The sequence below is a fragment of the Sphaeramia orbicularis genome, chromosome 7 (assembly GCF_902148855.1).
Source record: "Sphaeramia orbicularis chromosome 7, fSphaOr1.1, whole genome shotgun sequence".
Taxonomy (NCBI): Eukaryota; Metazoa; Chordata; class Actinopteri; order Kurtiformes; family Apogonidae; genus Sphaeramia; species Sphaeramia orbicularis.
Window position 1 is genome coordinate 31485796 of NC_043963.1, and position 18929 is coordinate 31504724.

The 18929-nt window shown below is 39.6% G+C and overlaps 1 protein-coding gene across 1 annotated transcript in view; it reads right to left on the reverse strand.

Annotated features, from left to right (window-relative positions):
* Positions 1–2708: 2708 nt before the first annotated feature.
* Positions 2709–18929, reverse strand: part of b4galt5 (UDP-Gal:betaGlcNAc beta 1,4- galactosyltransferase, polypeptide 5) — a 32079-nt gene continuing 15858 nt past the window's right edge. The window contains exons 2-9 of the mRNA XM_030138987.1: positions 12427–12546; positions 12034–12147; positions 11640–11767; positions 8634–8750; positions 8291–8478; positions 8061–8183; positions 7461–7562; positions 2709–6806 (exon numbers count right to left, since the gene is read on the reverse strand). Coding sequence (XP_029994847.1) covers positions 6659–6806; positions 7461–7562; positions 8061–8183; positions 8291–8478; positions 8634–8750; positions 11640–11767; positions 12034–12147; positions 12427–12546 — 1040 coding nt within the window. The 3' untranslated portion in view covers positions 2709–6658. The remainder of the gene's footprint in view (positions 6807–7460; positions 7563–8060; positions 8184–8290; positions 8479–8633; positions 8751–11639; positions 11768–12033; positions 12148–12426; positions 12547–18929) is intronic.

Here is an 18929-nt window from a genome sequence, read left to right on the forward strand (position 1 = left end):
AAGATGAAGAAAGTGAGAAGTGGAAGCAGATGTGTTTACAGACTCCTCATCCCACAGCTTTATCCCTTGTGTCAGGACAGGAAGACAGGCATGAGTCACAATAACGAGTGTTGTAGAAAGTACATGCGCATCAGGACAACAGGCAAACAGCAGGAGTATAACAATAACCCCTCGGGCTCGTCAGCAGCTGATACTCTGCTGTCCCTTGGGAAGCAGCAGCGCCACAATAAGGACTGTCCTATTGGTGACCTGCAAAAACAGCAAGAGGAGAGGAAAAGAGGTGGGAAATAAAACTGGAGAGAGAGAGAGCGAGAGAGAGCGAGAGAGAGCGAGAGAGAGAGAGAGAGAGAGAGAGAGAGAGAGGAGGTGGAGCTCTTCAGTGGTGTAATGCTGGGTAATTCTCATACCTGAAAACCATGACAAACACTTATGTAATAACAAATGATGTTACAAATTCCTGCCACATCTACTCATGTGGCTTCTCTTGCTCTTGTGCATTTCGGTGTACACACACTTCCCGTAAGGCACTGCTATTTTCTATTATTCAAATGTCTGATTTAAGCAGATATGAGCGCATGGACCCTTGAATATGTGATGTCAGCACATATATCATATAGAACGTACACACAAAGCTAAAAATTGTAGAAAGCTAAAGGGCATGTCTCTATGGTTGTTCCTCAGTGCGTGTTTAGAGGCAACACACACACAGATATAGACACACACTTAAGATAGGACCACTGAGGATGTGTGGATGAAGAGAATGACACTATTCTGAACCACTGAAGGCCACAAATTCAATGATTCAACCATTGCCTGTTTGAGACCCTCTGTTGGGAAAATTGGGTTGAAACAGACAAACAAGCAGCATACAAAGGCAAAGGCGCCCCTGATGACATCAAAGCTAGTGAGTGACACAGTCTGTGACACTCAAGGGGCTACGTGTGGATGAATTAATAATAGTTATGCATGTGTATGAATGTGTATGCCTGAAAACTGGCGTGTGTTGTATACACATGCCAAGACAGCTCTCAAGATCTTAAGAGCTACCCCCTGTGTGCGTGTCTGACAGCTAAGCGACAGTGGTTTTAGCATACCAAAGCCTTGTGTTTCCCAGACTCCATTAAGATGTGGCTACTCCAGCCAGCCTCTGTGTCTCTGCCAAGCATCTCACACACACACACACACTGCAGCTACTGTTACATTGCAGAATGTAAGAACAGCAGGGGTATTTTCAGTGAAGGAGTAAACTGCAGTATTTTTACACTTTTCTTTTTTTTTTTAAACCTACATCATTTTAAAGCCTGCTGTTACCTTTTGTGAATGTCACTCCTGTGGGATATTATAGGCTATAGACACTGCTCAAATTGTGTGGAATACAGTCAAACTCATGGAGATATCCCCTTCTTGCCACTTAGCATTTCCTTTTCCGAGAGCATAATTAAATTATCAGCTGTCACTTCTGCTAACTGGCAGAGATGTGCAGTTAATGTGCTAAATGCCACAGGGCTGGAGCTGCTCTGATTCAATGAATCTTAAGTGACCTCTCGTCAAAGCATCTCATTCTGCTTCCTCCTTTCTCCTCTGGGTGACAGGCTGGACAATCATCAAACAGGCATCATCTTTGTCGAAGGCGCCAGATGTGTATATGCGCACACACACACACACACACACACACACACACACACACACACACACACACACAGTCAGCTGAGCAGTCAGAATGACAAAGAATGCAAACAGACTATTTAAAAGAGTGGAGTAAAAGCAGGATACTGGGATCACAAGAGTCACAACCCAGAGTCCGAGCCAAAAGCAGAGACAATTATCCTCTGTTTGGGCAAGGGTGTGTAAGAGGGGACATGATGCTATCTATATCCCTCCTTACACTGCAGAACCAATTACTGATGCATTCCTCTACTCAGAACATAACAAAATGAAGTTAGGGTCCCTTACATGGATATTTTTAGAGCGTCCTCAAACATTCTGTCATCGCCTATGAAGTTTCAGAGTAATACTTCTTTGACACACTTACAGTACAATAACAATCTCCACTATTATCATTAGTTTGTAGTCCACACAGGCAAAACAAAGTGACAGCAGTGCGCTCCTGTGCATTTATCACTAGAACTTACTGTTAAATATTCCCAGTGGACCCCTTTACTGGCACTGTGTCCAGTGTGTGCTCTGCATTTTGTTAAAGTAATGAAGCATAAACTAAATGTCCCTTAACAGGAAGCTTGCGTGTATTTACACTCAGTGCAGACGTACATAGTAGAATAACCACAGTATTATTCACAACATCTGAAACAGAGCCATGAACCACACTGGAAGGAAATGCTTGAGCAGAGCCAGAGACCTCTAGACAGAAAACTGGAAGTAAATGGACTACAGCACTGATGCAGAACAAACACACAGGCACAGGGGCATACTGAATCTTTACAAGTTTCATTTTATTGGTGTACTTTTGACAATAACAATGATGGTATAAAAGAAAATCTCCATCATACAAATTTCAATAATCAAAAGATAATATGCCAATACACAAACAGATACACATAAGGCTGACATCAAGTTTTGACAAGTGGCTTCAAATGGCTTCAATTCAAGGAGAATGTCCCTCCTTACAATCAGAGAAGATATATTTGTAAATTTAGCAATCTGTACTCTTCTTTATTTATTTATTTTTTTGTTATCATTAGCTTTCATACAAAAAAAAAAAAAAAAAAAAAAAAAAAAAAGATATGTCTGTGTAGATTTTGGAGTGAATTGCGCTGGTCTGGAGCTGTCACCATCTAAGGGATGTAATGGGCAGAAACAAGGACACCGAGGCCCATCTGACAACTGATGCCTGCGTATGCCGTGATACATCTCTTCTATTGCCACAGCGTATTAAGCACAAAGAGGCCTCTGGAATGCAGAACACCTCAGAGATGGCGAGGAATTGAAAATTTATGGAATAGGGATGTTTTTAATAAAAAAAAAACAAACAAACAAAAAAAAAAAAACGGCTGTGCCGGGAAGCGGTGATGGAAAAACGTTGATGTAGTGGCAAAAGCCTCACTAGCACTTAAATGGCACCAGATAAATCCAGGGTCAAACCCCTCCAAAGCCTCGTTCTTTATGCTAGCATCTGTTGTGATTTAAGACCTTATAGAATTTCTAAAACACTACACACAACAATATTTACAATGATCTTCATCTTGATATGCACTTTTTAAAATTTAAATATTTTTGCTTATAAAAAAAATAAAAACTTGAGTGAAAAACACTGCAATAAATTAAGAAGCTTTAAGGCTGCCAGTTTTATCATAGGCCAAAAGAAATAGCCCCGTCATTTAAACTGGCACAGAATGGATCAGAACAGGTGAGACTATGGTAAAATGAAGCCTATTTAGTGAGCAGCAGGCCTGATCCTTGGTCTGGATTGAGACCATTTATAGTATTTATAACAACAGGGACACAATGTACCAGCATGCTCTTATCATTAACAGAAAACATTTATCTTAACATTTTTGTTAAGATAAAAACATGCTGCCTTGTTTGCCCTTGTTACTGTTTCTAGAAGCCACAGAAAACCCAGTTTTGAAAAAGAAGGAGTCAGCTGATGAAGCTGCCTGATCTAAATTATGGAGCTTAGAGTCTAATACCAACTCTAAGACCATCTACATCACCCAGAGGGCCTCGTCTGAGGTCCTTGTTAGGATCATCACCTGAACACTCATGCTAAAACCATTTGGCTTATGCTATGTGTCCATCTAACTTTTAATTTAAAGCAATGAAAAATAAAAATACGTAATATACAGTATACCATATGAGTGTCAAGAACTAGAAAAAGAACCTGCAAGTTGTTAACAACCAGGTCACTATAAACCATGTTCTTATCAGTGCTGTAAAACACAATTAAAAACAAAAACCTCAAAACTAGATGGAGGACAGTTCGACCTCTGAAGGGTCAAGCCATTTCACTCAAACACACTTGGAAAAGAAAACTAACATAAATGCTGCTACTGTCCCTGACTTCCCCTGGGCACCTCCTGAGTGATTGGCTAGGAGGTAAACACGTGCTTTTGCTTGTGACAATGAACCAGAACAGCACATAGACAGCTTAGCTTCACCTGGCAAGATGAAAAGGCAACAGGTTTACAAATGTATGGATCCAACACAGAATACACTGTACACGCCGCTTGCATGCAGGTTGCAAATGCAAAGTGTCATAAAAATCAAATGCTCTTGCCATCGATTGTAGCTTTTGTGATGTTAGGATTAGGTCCTTTAAGCACGTAAAGAGCGATTCCCTCAAAGGGAGCTCTGGAAGGTCAGCACCATTGATTATCAATTAGTGTACAGTAGATGCTCAGGGAAAGGCAGTGACTACTAGCATTTTCTGATTAGGTGTCTTGCTCTTCCTGTGGTTGTCACACAAAATGGCCTCCTCCGTGTCTGTTCAGCAGATTAATACACATCAGGCTTCGGGTCCTGCTCCATTTCATCAGAGCAGCGATTCGAGAGGAAAAGTGTTTCTGAATGAAATGGAACAGCTCCCTATTTGCACAGACCTTAACCTCACAACCCCACACAAATACACATAACTATAGGTTTCAGTGCATCTAACACAGTCTGTCATTTGTCACCTACTAAATCATCACATCAACCGCAAGAAAAATAAAATTGAACAATTACAGAAAATAATCCATAAAAGATCAAATAAATAAAACGAGGTCCAGCCTCTTCTTATTTCATTGTGGGAACACAACAATTAGTCAAGCCATTTTCCCCCCAAAAGATACATCTTAATAAATGCATACAAGGCGATTTGTGTGAAATGAAGTAGCTGCATGACTAGAGGACAGACGGAGATGAGAGAGTGTAAGTTTTTACAAAGGATCTATGTTTACAGTGTTGGGATATTTTACTCAAAATCAACACTGTCAAACACACAAATCAAAGAGGGACATTGTTGTGTACTGCCAGAATGCTGTTAGTCTGTGTCGATGCACAGTGTTGGGCTGCATGCCCACCTAACTAAAATTCTACTGAGACCAACACCACAAAGTCTGAATTATACCCACTGGCCAAAATCTGGCCACAAGCTAACAAAGCTAATCAGTGGTTGATCACCTGATGTCTTAGATAAGCATTCAGATCTGCATTTCTCTATCCAAGTCTAGATACAGAAGTGTCAGTTAAAAAATAATAAAGGCAGCCATAGATAAGTTGGTAAAGAGTTTTCACAGCAGCCACAGTAGAGGAGGGCTGGCTAACAATTTTACAAACACGAGACAAATGGAAAAACAACAAAGCAAAAGCTTCTGTAAACACCAATGACAGTGACAGCAATCAAGTATTCTCTACCTCCAATTCTCTTCTGTAAAAAAGAAGGTGAGTAAACATTAAGGATGTGGGACCTAAAAATAACTTCTTTTTAATCTCTCCCTGGCCTGGATTTACTCACCACACACAGAGTGAGGCCTAAAGTCAGTCAGTCACACTTTCAGGGGTGAAGGCTCCTTGCATTGATAACAGGATACCAACAGGCCATTTGCATAGCTCTCCCTCACTTATATATACACATACATACACACTAGTTTGGAAAAGGATGGCATGTTTGCTTAGGCAAAGGTGTGTTGGATGTGAAGTTTGCATACACACTCACTCCTCTCTAGTCCAATAGGGGTATGCTAGCACCCATGCTATTGCATCTGTATAGTGAGGAAGTCAGGGCTAAGTTCTGCTGTCTGATATTACAGCTTATTGCTAACAGGATGAGCAGTGCTCTCCAACATACAGTCACTTGCAGGCAGCCAGAACAGCCAATGCAGCTATGCAAACATAGACATCACAGTCATTAAATGGTATGGTCACGAGACAAAATATAGTTGTAAGAGATAATCAAGATATTAATATTCTCTAAACTTAGGATAAACTATTTCACATCTATAAGAAGGATAAAACACTCACTCTGTATCATTTTCTCTTGCTTTTATCACTTATATTTGGCATACCTTCTGCAGAACCAGCTGCAAGAGTCCACTCTTTTTAGGTTGTTGTGTGTGTGTGTGTGTGCATGCAATTGTTTTCACAGGTTTACTGCATTTATGAAAAAAAGAAGTGCAAGAGCAAAGATAGATCAAAGCCTCAGGGACCATGTCAGCACATGTAAGTCAAAGTGTTATGTGTGTGTGTGTGTGTGTGTGTGTGTGTGTGTGTGCATGCGTTGCATGCACATGAAGGTATGTGTGTTTGTGTGTATGAGAGCATATTTTAAGAAACAAGCACAAAAGCGTAGGACTGAGCTGATCATTAAGAAAATGAAGGAATGGAAGAATGACTGGATGCTGAAGGCCAAAATGGTGCAAAAGGCATGTGGAGACTGAAGAGTAGATAAGCCCAAATGAGAGGAGTGATGGACTGTGGCACAAACAAGTGCAGCATTGATCCCTATTTTCTTGTATGATTTATCCAACATACTTATTTGAGTCTCCATTTTTTCTTTTTTTTTTGTTTTTTGGTTGGTTTTTTTTTTTGCATACAAACAAAAGAAATAAAGCAAAGAATCAAACAACTCAAAATCCTAAACAGTGCTGCAACTGGTGAGATATGGCTGATGTCCCAGAGGACTTTGATTCCCAGTGGATTTTGCAGTCCAGCTGTATCTACGTTAGTAGTCAGCTATGGGTGCAAGCTTTCTGCTCAAGTTGACTGTGATATTGGTGTAAAGCGGCCTCCTGGACACTAGAGGGGAGTAGTTGAGGTTGTTAAGACCGTCTACTTTCTGTCTCTCCTTTGAGTGGCGCAATAGACTATACCTGCAAGAATCAAAAAAAGAATAACATCAATCAATAAATACAAAAGAAGTTGACTGATAATGTTTTGCAAATGAAAATGAGGCAAGTCAGCATTTAAAAACACTGAGATCATATTTAGTAGAACAGCTTTCACCATCTCACAGACAAGAGCTGTTTACTGACACTGTGAGAACTGTTGCCTGGAGTCAATACAAAAAAACTAATGCAAACTATTCATTTTTTATGGGTGTGATTTAATAGTAAATCACTGCAGTATTACAGATATTAATATATTAAAAATGGCAGAAATAGATTATTTATTGAGACAAGTTTGAAGACATTCATTTTAAAAATTCAGGTTATATATTCCTAACTACTCGCTGACTTCTCAGATTCAAAAATGAGAGAAATATTTACTGTTTTAGCTGTTTTAGTTATTTAGAAGAATTTGTGCAGAGTGAAAGCATGATTGGAATTCAACCCTGAAGCATAAAAGCATATCACATGCAAAGTCTTTAAAAGATTCAAAACTCTCTCAAAGTCACTACTTTGGCATTTCATGTGACTGGCTTACATCACATGAGCCTAAGCCTCATTCCAATTATCAGCTCCCACTTTTAACCAAAGTATGTGTTTGTGTGTGTGTGAATAGACTGTGGAGGCGTCACCACTAACCTTCCCAGGAATTGGACTTCTCCACGATGGTGATGTGGAATAGACTTGTACCTTCCCTGTTCTCCGTGTGGTCTACTTACTGTGTAATTGGCATACTGCACCCTATACAAACATAATTATTCCCCTTTAATCCATAGTGTACACAGTCAAGCAGTGCAACCATTGCAGTTATGACTATCACAATTATCATGGCAAACATAATTTTTATCACAGTGATGGCTGTACTATCATATCACACGGTTTATAGCTTCACATACACCATTAAAAACTTAAAAAGAGGTGGTGTCAGTAACAAAGGACAAATGAGATCATTACAGAGAGAAATGAGCATGAAGCATGATCAGGAGGAATTAGTTGTGTACATTGAGAGCCCTGAGTGTGTGCAGCTGCCTGTGAGCTGTGTAGGAGGGGGAGGGACAACAATGCAGTGTGGCAAAGGCAAATGGAGGAAAAAAGAGCTAACACAAAGCCTGCTATGTGCCAACTGGCCTAACCCATCTCTTGAGTACGCCTAACGTCAACGATAGTGACAGTCACATGCTGCCGCTCTATCAGACAGGTCAATGTCTGTGTGTGTCTGTGTGTGTATGTTCGCTTCACCTGTTCCAGAGGTCATCGTCCTCTCCTCCCCAACCCCAGAACGCATTAGGAAATCCATTAATCTTTTTGAGCTGCTTCACTGTGAGGCCACTGACACCTCCGAAGAATTCATTATATGGAAGCCTTTGAGAGAGAGAGAAAAAAAAAAAAATTAGATATATTAATATAATATAAAGTCAGGAATACCCGCGTACGCTGTATATCCCCGTGGACACAGGATAAGGACTTACATGTAGGAATACTTGTCAAGTTTGACTGCAAAGTGCCGGGGCATATCGGTGCAGCCGTAGTAGTTTCTGTCATTCTCCATGAGGTGGTCCACATCATGAAAGATCAGACAGTCCCAGTCCAGGTCCTTCATAGCCTCCTTGTAGCCCACGTTAAATAACATGGCTCTGTTAAATGGCTCGTTGCCCCCCTAGACAGAGGAGGGTAAAAGAACAATTCATTCATGCCATTCTTTTTTTCTGTGGATTGCAGCGAAAAAAACAAACGCATTGACTGGAGACAGAGTTTCTCCTCAGGTGTTTAGACTTCACACATGTACATCTGTTTGTGCTGGTGTGTGCTTACCTGCTCTATGACATAAAAGGCAAATTGGAGTCTCTGTTTTTGCAGCACTGGCACCAGGTGTCTCAGGAGGATGGGTAAGTGTTCATGTCGGTTCCTGAATGGGACCAGGATTGCCACCTAGAGACATAATGGAATAGAGGACAAATAGCATGAATTAAGATGCATGTGCAAACGATTACTGTATGAATGTGGATAAAAGATCACAAGAAATTTTCCCAGGAACTATGAACTCATTTGCATTCCTACTGCAGTGGAAGAGGGTCTAAATTTAGTTTCAAGAACTTTATTCTGCCCCCCCAAAAGTCCCTGGTTGATGGGTAGTACTTTCTGATAATTTAGGAACTGTGGAGGCTTTCTTTTTGATTAATTTAAAAAAAAAAAGGTTTAGCCATAGCTAGTATAGTACTTCAGTGTGTTACCCTGAAGTTACAGAAGAAATCACATGACAGACTGACTGATGATGACTCACAAGCCTTACTGGACATATGCTACAGAAAAAATGCAGCTCAGCACACTCACTTTTTATGCATTGGTGGACTAATCTACCTGATCTTTATGGGTCTTTACATCTCATGGAAATGCAAACAATCACCCTCTTATAAGGTCCTGTGATTAGAGTTCTAGGACTTTAAAGTTCCCGATACTTTGAGTGGGAAAAATGGCTTAAATCAACTAGAGTATTTGTACAAAGGGTGTGTGTTTTAAAGAGTCATCATCTCCCAGCAGTGGACAAAGTACAAAGGTGTAGGTGAACACAGAAAAGAACAACACTAGTTAAAATGAGGACAGTAACAAAAGAGTGGCAGCTTATTGGATTTTCATTTCAACAATAAATAACTCGACTAGACGCTGCATACAAGATTAAAACATGGAACCAGAGAGTGGCTAAAAGAGGGTATAGTCATGACATTAAAGAGAGTGCTGGCTAATGAGAGAGAGAGCATGAAGATTTGGTTGTCAAAACATACGCAGACCCCCAGGACAAATGAATATAAGAGAGACAGACATATGGTGGGCTAGATCTCTGTACTGGACAAAACAGAGCAATAGTACAGGAACGAATGAACTACAAAGTCCACACAGAGAGTTCAATCAAGGATTTCCGTGCTTTATGCACTTTGTACTTAGGAAAATAGGTACTAATTTTGCATGCCAGTGTAAAAATAACCTTATAATTCTAACTTTCACAGCAGACCACAGAATAAGAGGGTAAGCGAGGTGACACCACTGGACTACAGAGGTGAAAAAAAAAGTTTTTGGACACCCTTAAAATATTACACAATCTCAAGTACTATCATGAAAAATCTTTTATGTTTCAAAAGGTGCGGCTGCATCAGACAGACACAAACATGTGCAATTTTTTTTTTGTTTGTTTATTCTTAACAAGAAAAAAACAACTACATTCTTGACAGCTTCATCATTACGTCCTGGATGTGTTTCAAGGGGCATTGATTATGATTATTAATGTAATACACTGCAAATGCATTGGGTGTCCAAAACCTTTTATGCACCACTGTATTTAAGACATGCAGCAATGTACAAAGACTAAACAGGAAGTGCTGCTTTACAATTCATGCATAGTAAGATTTGTTTCTCAAATATTACATCTTGTCTAACCTGTTATTTTATTTAGAAAGGAATTTTTTTTGTCATTTTACAGCACCACAAACTAAATATCACTGTATTGAGTGCAAACATAAGTACTATCTTAAAACTGTGTATGACATTCATCACCAAGTTTTAATCAAATCTGTAAAGTTTTCATCAAATCTTTAAGTATCACAAATCTGTTTCCGTGATTACGCACCTGAATCACTTCCCTTATGGTGAACAACTTTGAAGTGTACTCTCCCACAAACAATCCATTTGTTTATACACCAAACTGAAACCTAAAGGAAACCATCACTCAGGTTTATTTCAGAATTCCATGCAGACGCAGTAGCAAGAGGCAATGAAGCCATTTCCGCTGCTGCGGCCATAATGTGGCCGCGTGGAAATGCCTGAGTGACGGTTTCGTTTAGGTTTCGGTTTGGTATGTAAACAAATGGACTGTTTGTGGTGGAATAAACTTCAAAGTTCTTCACCGTGAGGGGAGTGATTCAGGTGCGTAATCACGGAAAGACTAACGGATTCATGATACTGAGGTTATCACTCAGGTTTTACAGATTTGGTGAAAAATTGGTGACGAACATCAAACACAGCTTTAAGTTCAGTATGTAGCAAAGGTTTCTACTATTATACTGGAATATTTAGAAAGATCCAGTGGGCAGACAATCGTACAAGGACCTGCATTGTATGAAAGCATCTACATTTATTATTTCCCTTTTCACAGTACACAGTGTGCACCTTTAAAGGAGTGACATTTAGCTTCTTTTTTTTTTTTTTTTTAAATGCAATTATGCATTTTACATTTCCCTGTGGTCTACATAAACTGTAAATGCTCTGCTTGGGTCTGAATTCTTCATTAATTAAACTCCACAGGTCCATCTTCAACCCTATTTCTGAGTAATGACACTAGAAAGGTCATTTTGAGCGTTGGCCCTTTAAATGCTCATGAGCCACTTCATGCCCCACCCCCTCCAGGTTGTTGGATGTGCTGCTCTGTCCTGTTCAGCCACTTGAATTCGTTAATACAAACAACAACTGAACATTTTAGGTAATCGGCTCGAAGTTTGGACATATTTTCAGTATGGACTCCAACCGCTGCTGCTGACAAACAATTATGGTGTACTCTGAGAAATGTTTGTCAGAAGTCTTAACCTTATATGTGCAAATGTTGTGATGTAACTAGTTACAGACGTAACAAATTAAGCAGGAATTAAAACAGGTTGTAGAAATCCACTCAATTTTTGCCCAAATGAATATAAAGATAGCTTTGCAGCACCTGGAGGGTTCAAATTTAAAGTTTTTGAACTATTAGGGTCCAAATGCACAAATAAATGTACCAAAGACTAATAAAAGTGGGTTTACAAAATATGACCCCTTTAAACATGTTGCATTTCTTACCTTCCAGCGAGGTAAGCAGTCTTTGGGCTTCCAGTAGCCTCCAAGCTCCACATTAGGCTCTTTCTGCAGCAAGGATCTCTCCACTTCCTCTAGAGATACCTCACTCATATTGACCTCCAATCTGCCCTCTGTACAATGCGGAAAAAAAAAAAACAGAAATAATTTGTAACAACTGAGTAATCTGCGACAAAAATTCCTCATCCATTTTAATACATTGCAACATAGACAGAAGCTAAAATAAAACATGAATCACAAATATGCACTGTACAGTGAAAAGTCACTTAAGGCAAAGTTATAAAGAGGCCACAAGACCTGAAGTTAACGAGACTCATCAGTGAATATCAAACTGAGCATTAAAGTTAATCTGCAAACCAAAGTAAGACAATGAACTTACTCATAGATGGCAGCTTTTCCGGGCAAACCTGTGAGGGGAGGTAGGTAAAGCCCTCAGGGAGGTACGTGGTGGGGGGAGCATCACTTTCACTCATGTTGAAGTCATATGAATAATCTGAAAAATCACACATATACATAATTTGACAACACCAAGATAACGAGAGTCACTGAGTGTATAGACCAAGCTATCTGCGCTATAGTATTTTTATGTTTTTTACTCCTCCTTGCAGTAATACATGTAATTTTTATACACGTACATGACAACTATGTTACAGGCTCAGTTCATTTAATTTCTCACTCATCTGTGTGTAATTGGATAAAAGACATTATAAGTGCCACATATTCCTGATAAATCTAGTGCTGTACCATAATGTGTCATTGTGGGTCTGTTTACCTGTACCATTGATGCTATAAGTCCCTCTCACCACCTGCTCAAGAACCTGAACCCCAATGTTCCTCACGTTCTCCCTGATCTGGATACCTCTGGCTTGGACCATGAACACATACTCATTCACTGTGAACAGAGGGGAAAAAATGACAGAAAGTTTAGTCATTTTACCCAGTACTTGTACCTATTTGATTGGAAAGAAGCATCAGTAAAAATAAACAAAAGCAGAGGTGGCGGTCAATATTCAACCAGGCAAGTCAACAAAACATTCCTCAGGCATAATAAATTACAATACTGCATAAATGTACACCAATCTCACAAAACAAACCCCGATCCTAATGTTTACAATTCTTCAAACATGACCAACCTTTACCCTTTTCTGATTATTCTCTTTGATGAAAAACAAAGCAGAAAAAACCATAAAGAAGGAAAAAGATAAACTAAGTGGACTAGCCAGTGAAAGCTCATTCTGTTCTGCAACTCCGAGCACACACTTCCACCTGATCTGGCCCAAACTGATTATCTGCCTTGGTGACTTAATGAGGGGGACTTCCCTACCACACATTGAGCAGCGTTCATTCCAAAGAAGTTAACTATTGGAATGTTAATCTATAATGTAGGGGGGAGGTGCAGAGAGTGAGGAAGTCTGCACAGGAAGGAAAAGAGATAAAACTGAACTTACTGAAAAAAAAAGGAAGATGGAGATACTGAATTTAAAATGCATGATTAATTCTGTGCTTTATAATTGAAATGAACTGCTTTAATATGCTGTCAGTCACTATCTACTGTGCTGCAAGTCAAGAAGTGTAACTTTTGGATGCATTTATTAATAGAACATTTTCTGCATAAAATAAACTCATTTTACAATGCAAAACACAGCATTCACACAAAACAGAAGTATCCGCTTTCAGAGTTCCTGTACCCACAGCACTCAAAATTCAGTGGAACATTAATCATCTTCATCCAGGACAAGTGACATGAACCTTCTGTGAATTCCTATGACAGTTAATGTTGGGGAAGTTCTCGAGAAGCCTTGCACTAGTTCCTGGTGGGCTGACCTAAATAAAGCCACAACTGGCCAACTCACAAAACATCTGCATTGTGACTGAACGAGGAGGGGGGATGTGGTCAGTGTGAGTCAAACCGATACTCCACACACCTGCACTATAATCCTGTGCATGAGACAGAAAATGAAAAGTACGTAGCAATGCTAAGTAGTACCCTAAGTAGAGTAACTCACACAGCTTTCTCCAACAACAGAAACAAACACTATCCACAATGCCTGGAAAAGGGTCATTAACTACTGCCCCTGTTCCTTTTTTTGGAGCAGCATGACGCTGCCAGATTTACCAATCTCCATCTTCTCAATCTTTGGCAATTTATCCTATCAGTATTTATCTGGACAGACTCCCAATGTAAACGACATCCTTTCATGAGAGTGCACATCTGAGCCTGTGCACAGGCCAGAGTGCATGTGCATAACATCGCTGAGCAAGAAATCCACAGGATGTGATTTGTCATTAGTAATTGTATTACAGTTTCCATCACATTCATCTTGTTTTATACAAACTGCCTGGCTTGCAGGACTAAAGACTAGTGGGTACACAGTAACTGAAATCAATGTTCTCATTTTACTTCTGCAACACACAAATATTACATTGCATCTGGAGCAAATCTGCAAAGGATAATAATGAGAAAAGAATACAAAACAATAAATCATGTACAGAAGTAGGGCAGAAATAGAACAACTGACATGTAATGAGTTTCTAAATCCAGAGTTCCATTCACACAGTGACTGTTCCACAAGGTTAGAACATCAAGAAAACGAAAGGAATGAAAGTAAATAAATTTTCAATATTAACTAAAATTAATTAATTAAAAAATAAATGAACAAATAGAGTAATCTTGGTCAAATGACAAATATAACTGTAGTATAAAATTTTACAAATATTTACATATTATACAGCTTGGTTTTACAAAAATACAGAAAAATAATTTCATGATTTTCAAGCTACAGTGTTAACTGAGGAATGAAAGAGTACTTCTGTATGTAGTAGGAGCACAACAGTGCACCACAGAGGACAGAACCAGGGCTCAAGACCATGAACGTTTATATCATGGATTTGGCTTTACATCTGAACTTTACATCCATGACAGACACACAAACACATGCATGCAAACATCCAAACATAAATGCTCACTGATGCCTTTCTAGGGCACCATATGATAGGAAAACGCTGAGAGACTTCTGGAGTGTGAACCAGTCCTGCAGGCACCAACATATTCTGACACGTTGGCATCTCATACATTTGCCTGCCAGACATAGTGAATTCCTATCTGTGCTCTACATGTACATACAGGGTAATGCTGCCTAAGTAAAACCCATACAAAGCAAACAGGAAACTTGGTCTTCAAACTTAAAATGTTGTCCTTGAATTACTTTAATTAAATATGTCCTTGTATGACCAAAAAAGCAAAATATGAAGCTCTTATTCACAGAGATTGATCATGTCAACAAAGCAGCAGGTGTTCAATTCCAACCTCATTTTTTCCACTTGCTCACCTTGTCCTCTCTGAACGCTGCAGTAATGGTCAGTGCTGAGGTATTCAAGGCTACCAACTGTGACAAATGCAATTACACACAAGAGACCTGGAGTTTACAGGAAAGCTAACGCAATAGGCCACAGCACAAGGCCTTTTGGCATTGACGATAAACAAGCGAGAGGATACTTGTGCAGAAAACGTAACAAGAGGTAAGAGGTATCTCCACAACACACATCTAGACCAGAAGGACCCCCCTGCCGCTCCCCATCCCAGCAGAAACCTCCAGTGTAACCCATCAAGCATGACAGCAGACCTTGAGCGACCTTGTTCGCTATTGCTCCCTCAGAACACGCTGTCCTCATGCCAAGTCCAGCCCACCTCTCTCTCTCTCTCTCTCTCTCTCTCAACATATCTCCCTCCTTTCTATTTATCTGTCCTTCCCTCTATCTTTCCTCTTCATCTCTTTGTGCTGCTGTCTCTGTAATGTGGTTTGTATCACTTTCTGTCAAGTCAGTTTGTTCCTATTGCTTAAGTAAATAATCTGTATGATGGATTGCAGGCCTGTGAGGACATTTCCAGACACATACCCTGCACCATATTGTACTGTAACTGAGGTTAATCGAAAAAGAAAAAAAAAAGCCAACAAACAAGCAAAAAAAAGGAAATGCGCACACAAACCACCACCCCTCCCGCTTTGCCTCTGAAAGGCAATTAACTCCACATCGATAGCTCAGCAGTGGGAGGTGATCAGTCCCGTTCTGCTAGCTCCCTGATAAGAGCTGAACCGCAGTTTCTTTCCCCAAGCACAAATGCTCTCTGCATGCACACACAGTGACACACGTGCACCATACATTAGCTTTCAGGGTTTAAAGCTGTCACTCTTGTAAAGGGTCATTTTTACTGCCACTGCGTATCAGTGACACACACAGATCCACACATGCATAAAAAAACACAGTCAGGAGGTAAGGTCCGGAATGGATGCATTATCATGAGTGAATGCCTTATGTGGGTTGTGTCAGCTTTTAAGCTAAATTAATGGCAAAATCAGCAATGTAACACTCTAAATTAGCCGCACATGATTTAGCTGCCTATTTATGCATCCTAACCCCAGCCTATTTAACACCTTATTGAAAAATAAACAGCTGACTATTTAAAGCATTACAACTGAATCCACCACAATTACACAGTACAACTACTGCAGTTTGGCTGTAATAGTGCAAAAACGCTTGGTTGGTCTAAGTAAAACATTTTGGATTACTGATTGGGTTACAGTTGATTTTTTTTTTGCAGTGCATAAAATGTGTGTGGTCTTTTTTTAACCACTATTGGATCATATCTGAAGAGACAAGCATATTACCTCCTCTGAACCTCTATGAGTGATGCTGAGAAACCCTGAGGCAATGCTGGATCAATATACACACAAACAGCAGCTTGTCATTCAGTCCACACACACACTTAGCGATGCAATGCATTACCATGTAGGGAGTCGATACGCATCTTCTTGCTATTAACACTTTCTGATTTTAAGTTATGTAGGGGCGGTTTGTGCCTGGGTCTTTTTGTGAAAATAGACAACCTTTCCAGTCTGACTTGTAATCTGTGTGGTTGACATCAACTATACTCTCATTTTAAGACTGTAGAAAAAAAAAAACAAAAAAACACACCGTTTAAGTTTGTGTGAGTGTGTAGCTTCTGTGCACAAACAAGATTCACTTCTTCTGACATATTTCCTGTGTGAAAAAAGTTGGTTTGCTACCCAGGCAAGCAACAGTATCTAAAACCACATACATACGCAAGTACAGGTACAACTTTGTGCTTCCTTCCATGACACGTCTTTGACATCCACTCTATTGTAAGCTAAGAAAATATAATACCAAAAAGTGTGGGTAATTTGTTACTTTTGCCCCCTCACTTCCAAAAAAGTGACGTAAAACCTTTTCGGTCAGCTCCTTTTACAACAGAATTCACTTCATTAAGCAATAATGAACCTTATAGGAGGAGTCAACACACAGCTAGACAATACAACCACAAATAGGACCACCTCTTCAGTTTTCTTTCAATTCAACAAAGCAACAGTATTTACTGACTTTATAACTAGGGTTGTCCTGCATATTCCATCTTTAGAGCAACAATAAGTATCTAAAACATACAGCATTCAAAACACCACATTTAGACTGATATTGTAGTCACCTTCTTGCGGATGTCCAGGCTCAGTTAGTGACAACATAGATATTTCAACAGAAACTCAAATGAACTGAGCCACTCCTTAGAGACTGCTGAGCTGAGCAACCCTTACTGTCAGCCTCTGAAGAGTGGTTTGTTTCATGAGAATTTCAACAAAACAAGCAGCTGCTGTTTTGTTAAGCCATACAATTGTAGGTAGATTCCAACAAAGCCAAGGCAAGGAAATACAGGGTCGTATTACACCAAGAAACCTCTGGATCTGTGGGAAATATAAATATTTGAGTTGCTGATTAGATGGAATTTCCACAACATGTTTTTGGTAACAATTAGAAGATGCATTAACTTCCATTTCCCGTTAAAGGTTAAGATAAAAGCCCACTAAACAAACCACAGATTTTTTTCCTTTCTCTTGGAAAATGACTCCACTCCTTTACAAAGTTAAACTTCTCACTTTCTTTTTTTGTTTTAAACTCTTTTCAGCATCACTCATTCTCTTTATCTTATCTTTGTCATTATTTGTATTTTCCTTTCCTGCTTGCCCTCCTCTTCCAGTCCTGTTGTCATGGATAGTTTAATGTTATGTAAGCACTAAGCAGCAATATCTAATGCTTTCCCAAGAGGCCATTCTGAGCACACCTAGAGAGACTCTCATATATGCAAGACCATTAAGTTTGCTGCATTCCCTAGTGAAAAAAAGCTTATACTTCACAGAAAATGTGACACTAACTCAAGTCAACTAATTTCAGTTATCTTTATTATATATCTGCCTTAAAGTCCCAAACAGAAAAAGCAAATTTCAACATTGAATCTAAAATGTCCAACAAACTATACTTGTTTTTTCAGTGAAGCACATACACAATTCTTGTGGAGAAATAATACATATAGGTAATGTTTTACTACAGATTTCAAGCCCAAACAACCATATACATTTCATACACAAAAGAAAATGCCTTTTCCCATACATCCTCTGACATTTCCATTTGCTAGATAGGAAGGTCAGACAATCTTTGGACAAGCTTGTGATTCCAGTCAGGGACCAGCTCAGTTGTCAAGACCTGGATGTAGTCTGCAGTTTATTACAACATGACAGAAGAAAGAGTTAGGAGCAGAAGAAAAGAGGATGGATTGATAAATTAGTGTTGACGTATGAACATTAGCCAAGGGGAGTTTGGGGCACAACAGCCACAGCAAGACTATCCAAGCAAATGAAAGTACAGTTCTGTTTGTATCTGTGTTCTGTGAATACTTTTCCTGTTTTCTGATTGTTACCTTCAAGAAAAATAAGGGTGTGCAGCTCATGAGGATTGCTTTAGTCCAGTAGTATACAGTCACATGACTCAGTCCTAGTGGATCATGAGGCTTCCTGAAAACCCACAGCTGCACGGCACACTCAGGACTACACACAGGCCCTTTCACACCCCACCCAACTGCCTGAAAATAACCGTGTGTGCAGTTCTACAATGACAGGAAAAGCATCATGACTGCATAGTTGTTGTCGATTGTACAGGAATCTGAAAACATTCCCAGATGTCCCATCTCACTATCGCATCATGTGACGTAGACAGATATGCAGGATGTATAGCAGAGAGAAAAAATAAGACCCCTCCCAAAAAAAAAAGAAAAAAAAAAACTGAGCTGGAGATAAAGACAGATTTTCAGCGCGGATGCCTTTTACAGGACGAGTACTCTTCATTTACCGCATCACACGTTGTTTGTGACGTCAGCACTTATCACAGTTGCTGGCGTTCAACCCATTTCCTGAGAACATCCGAGTCACTCTT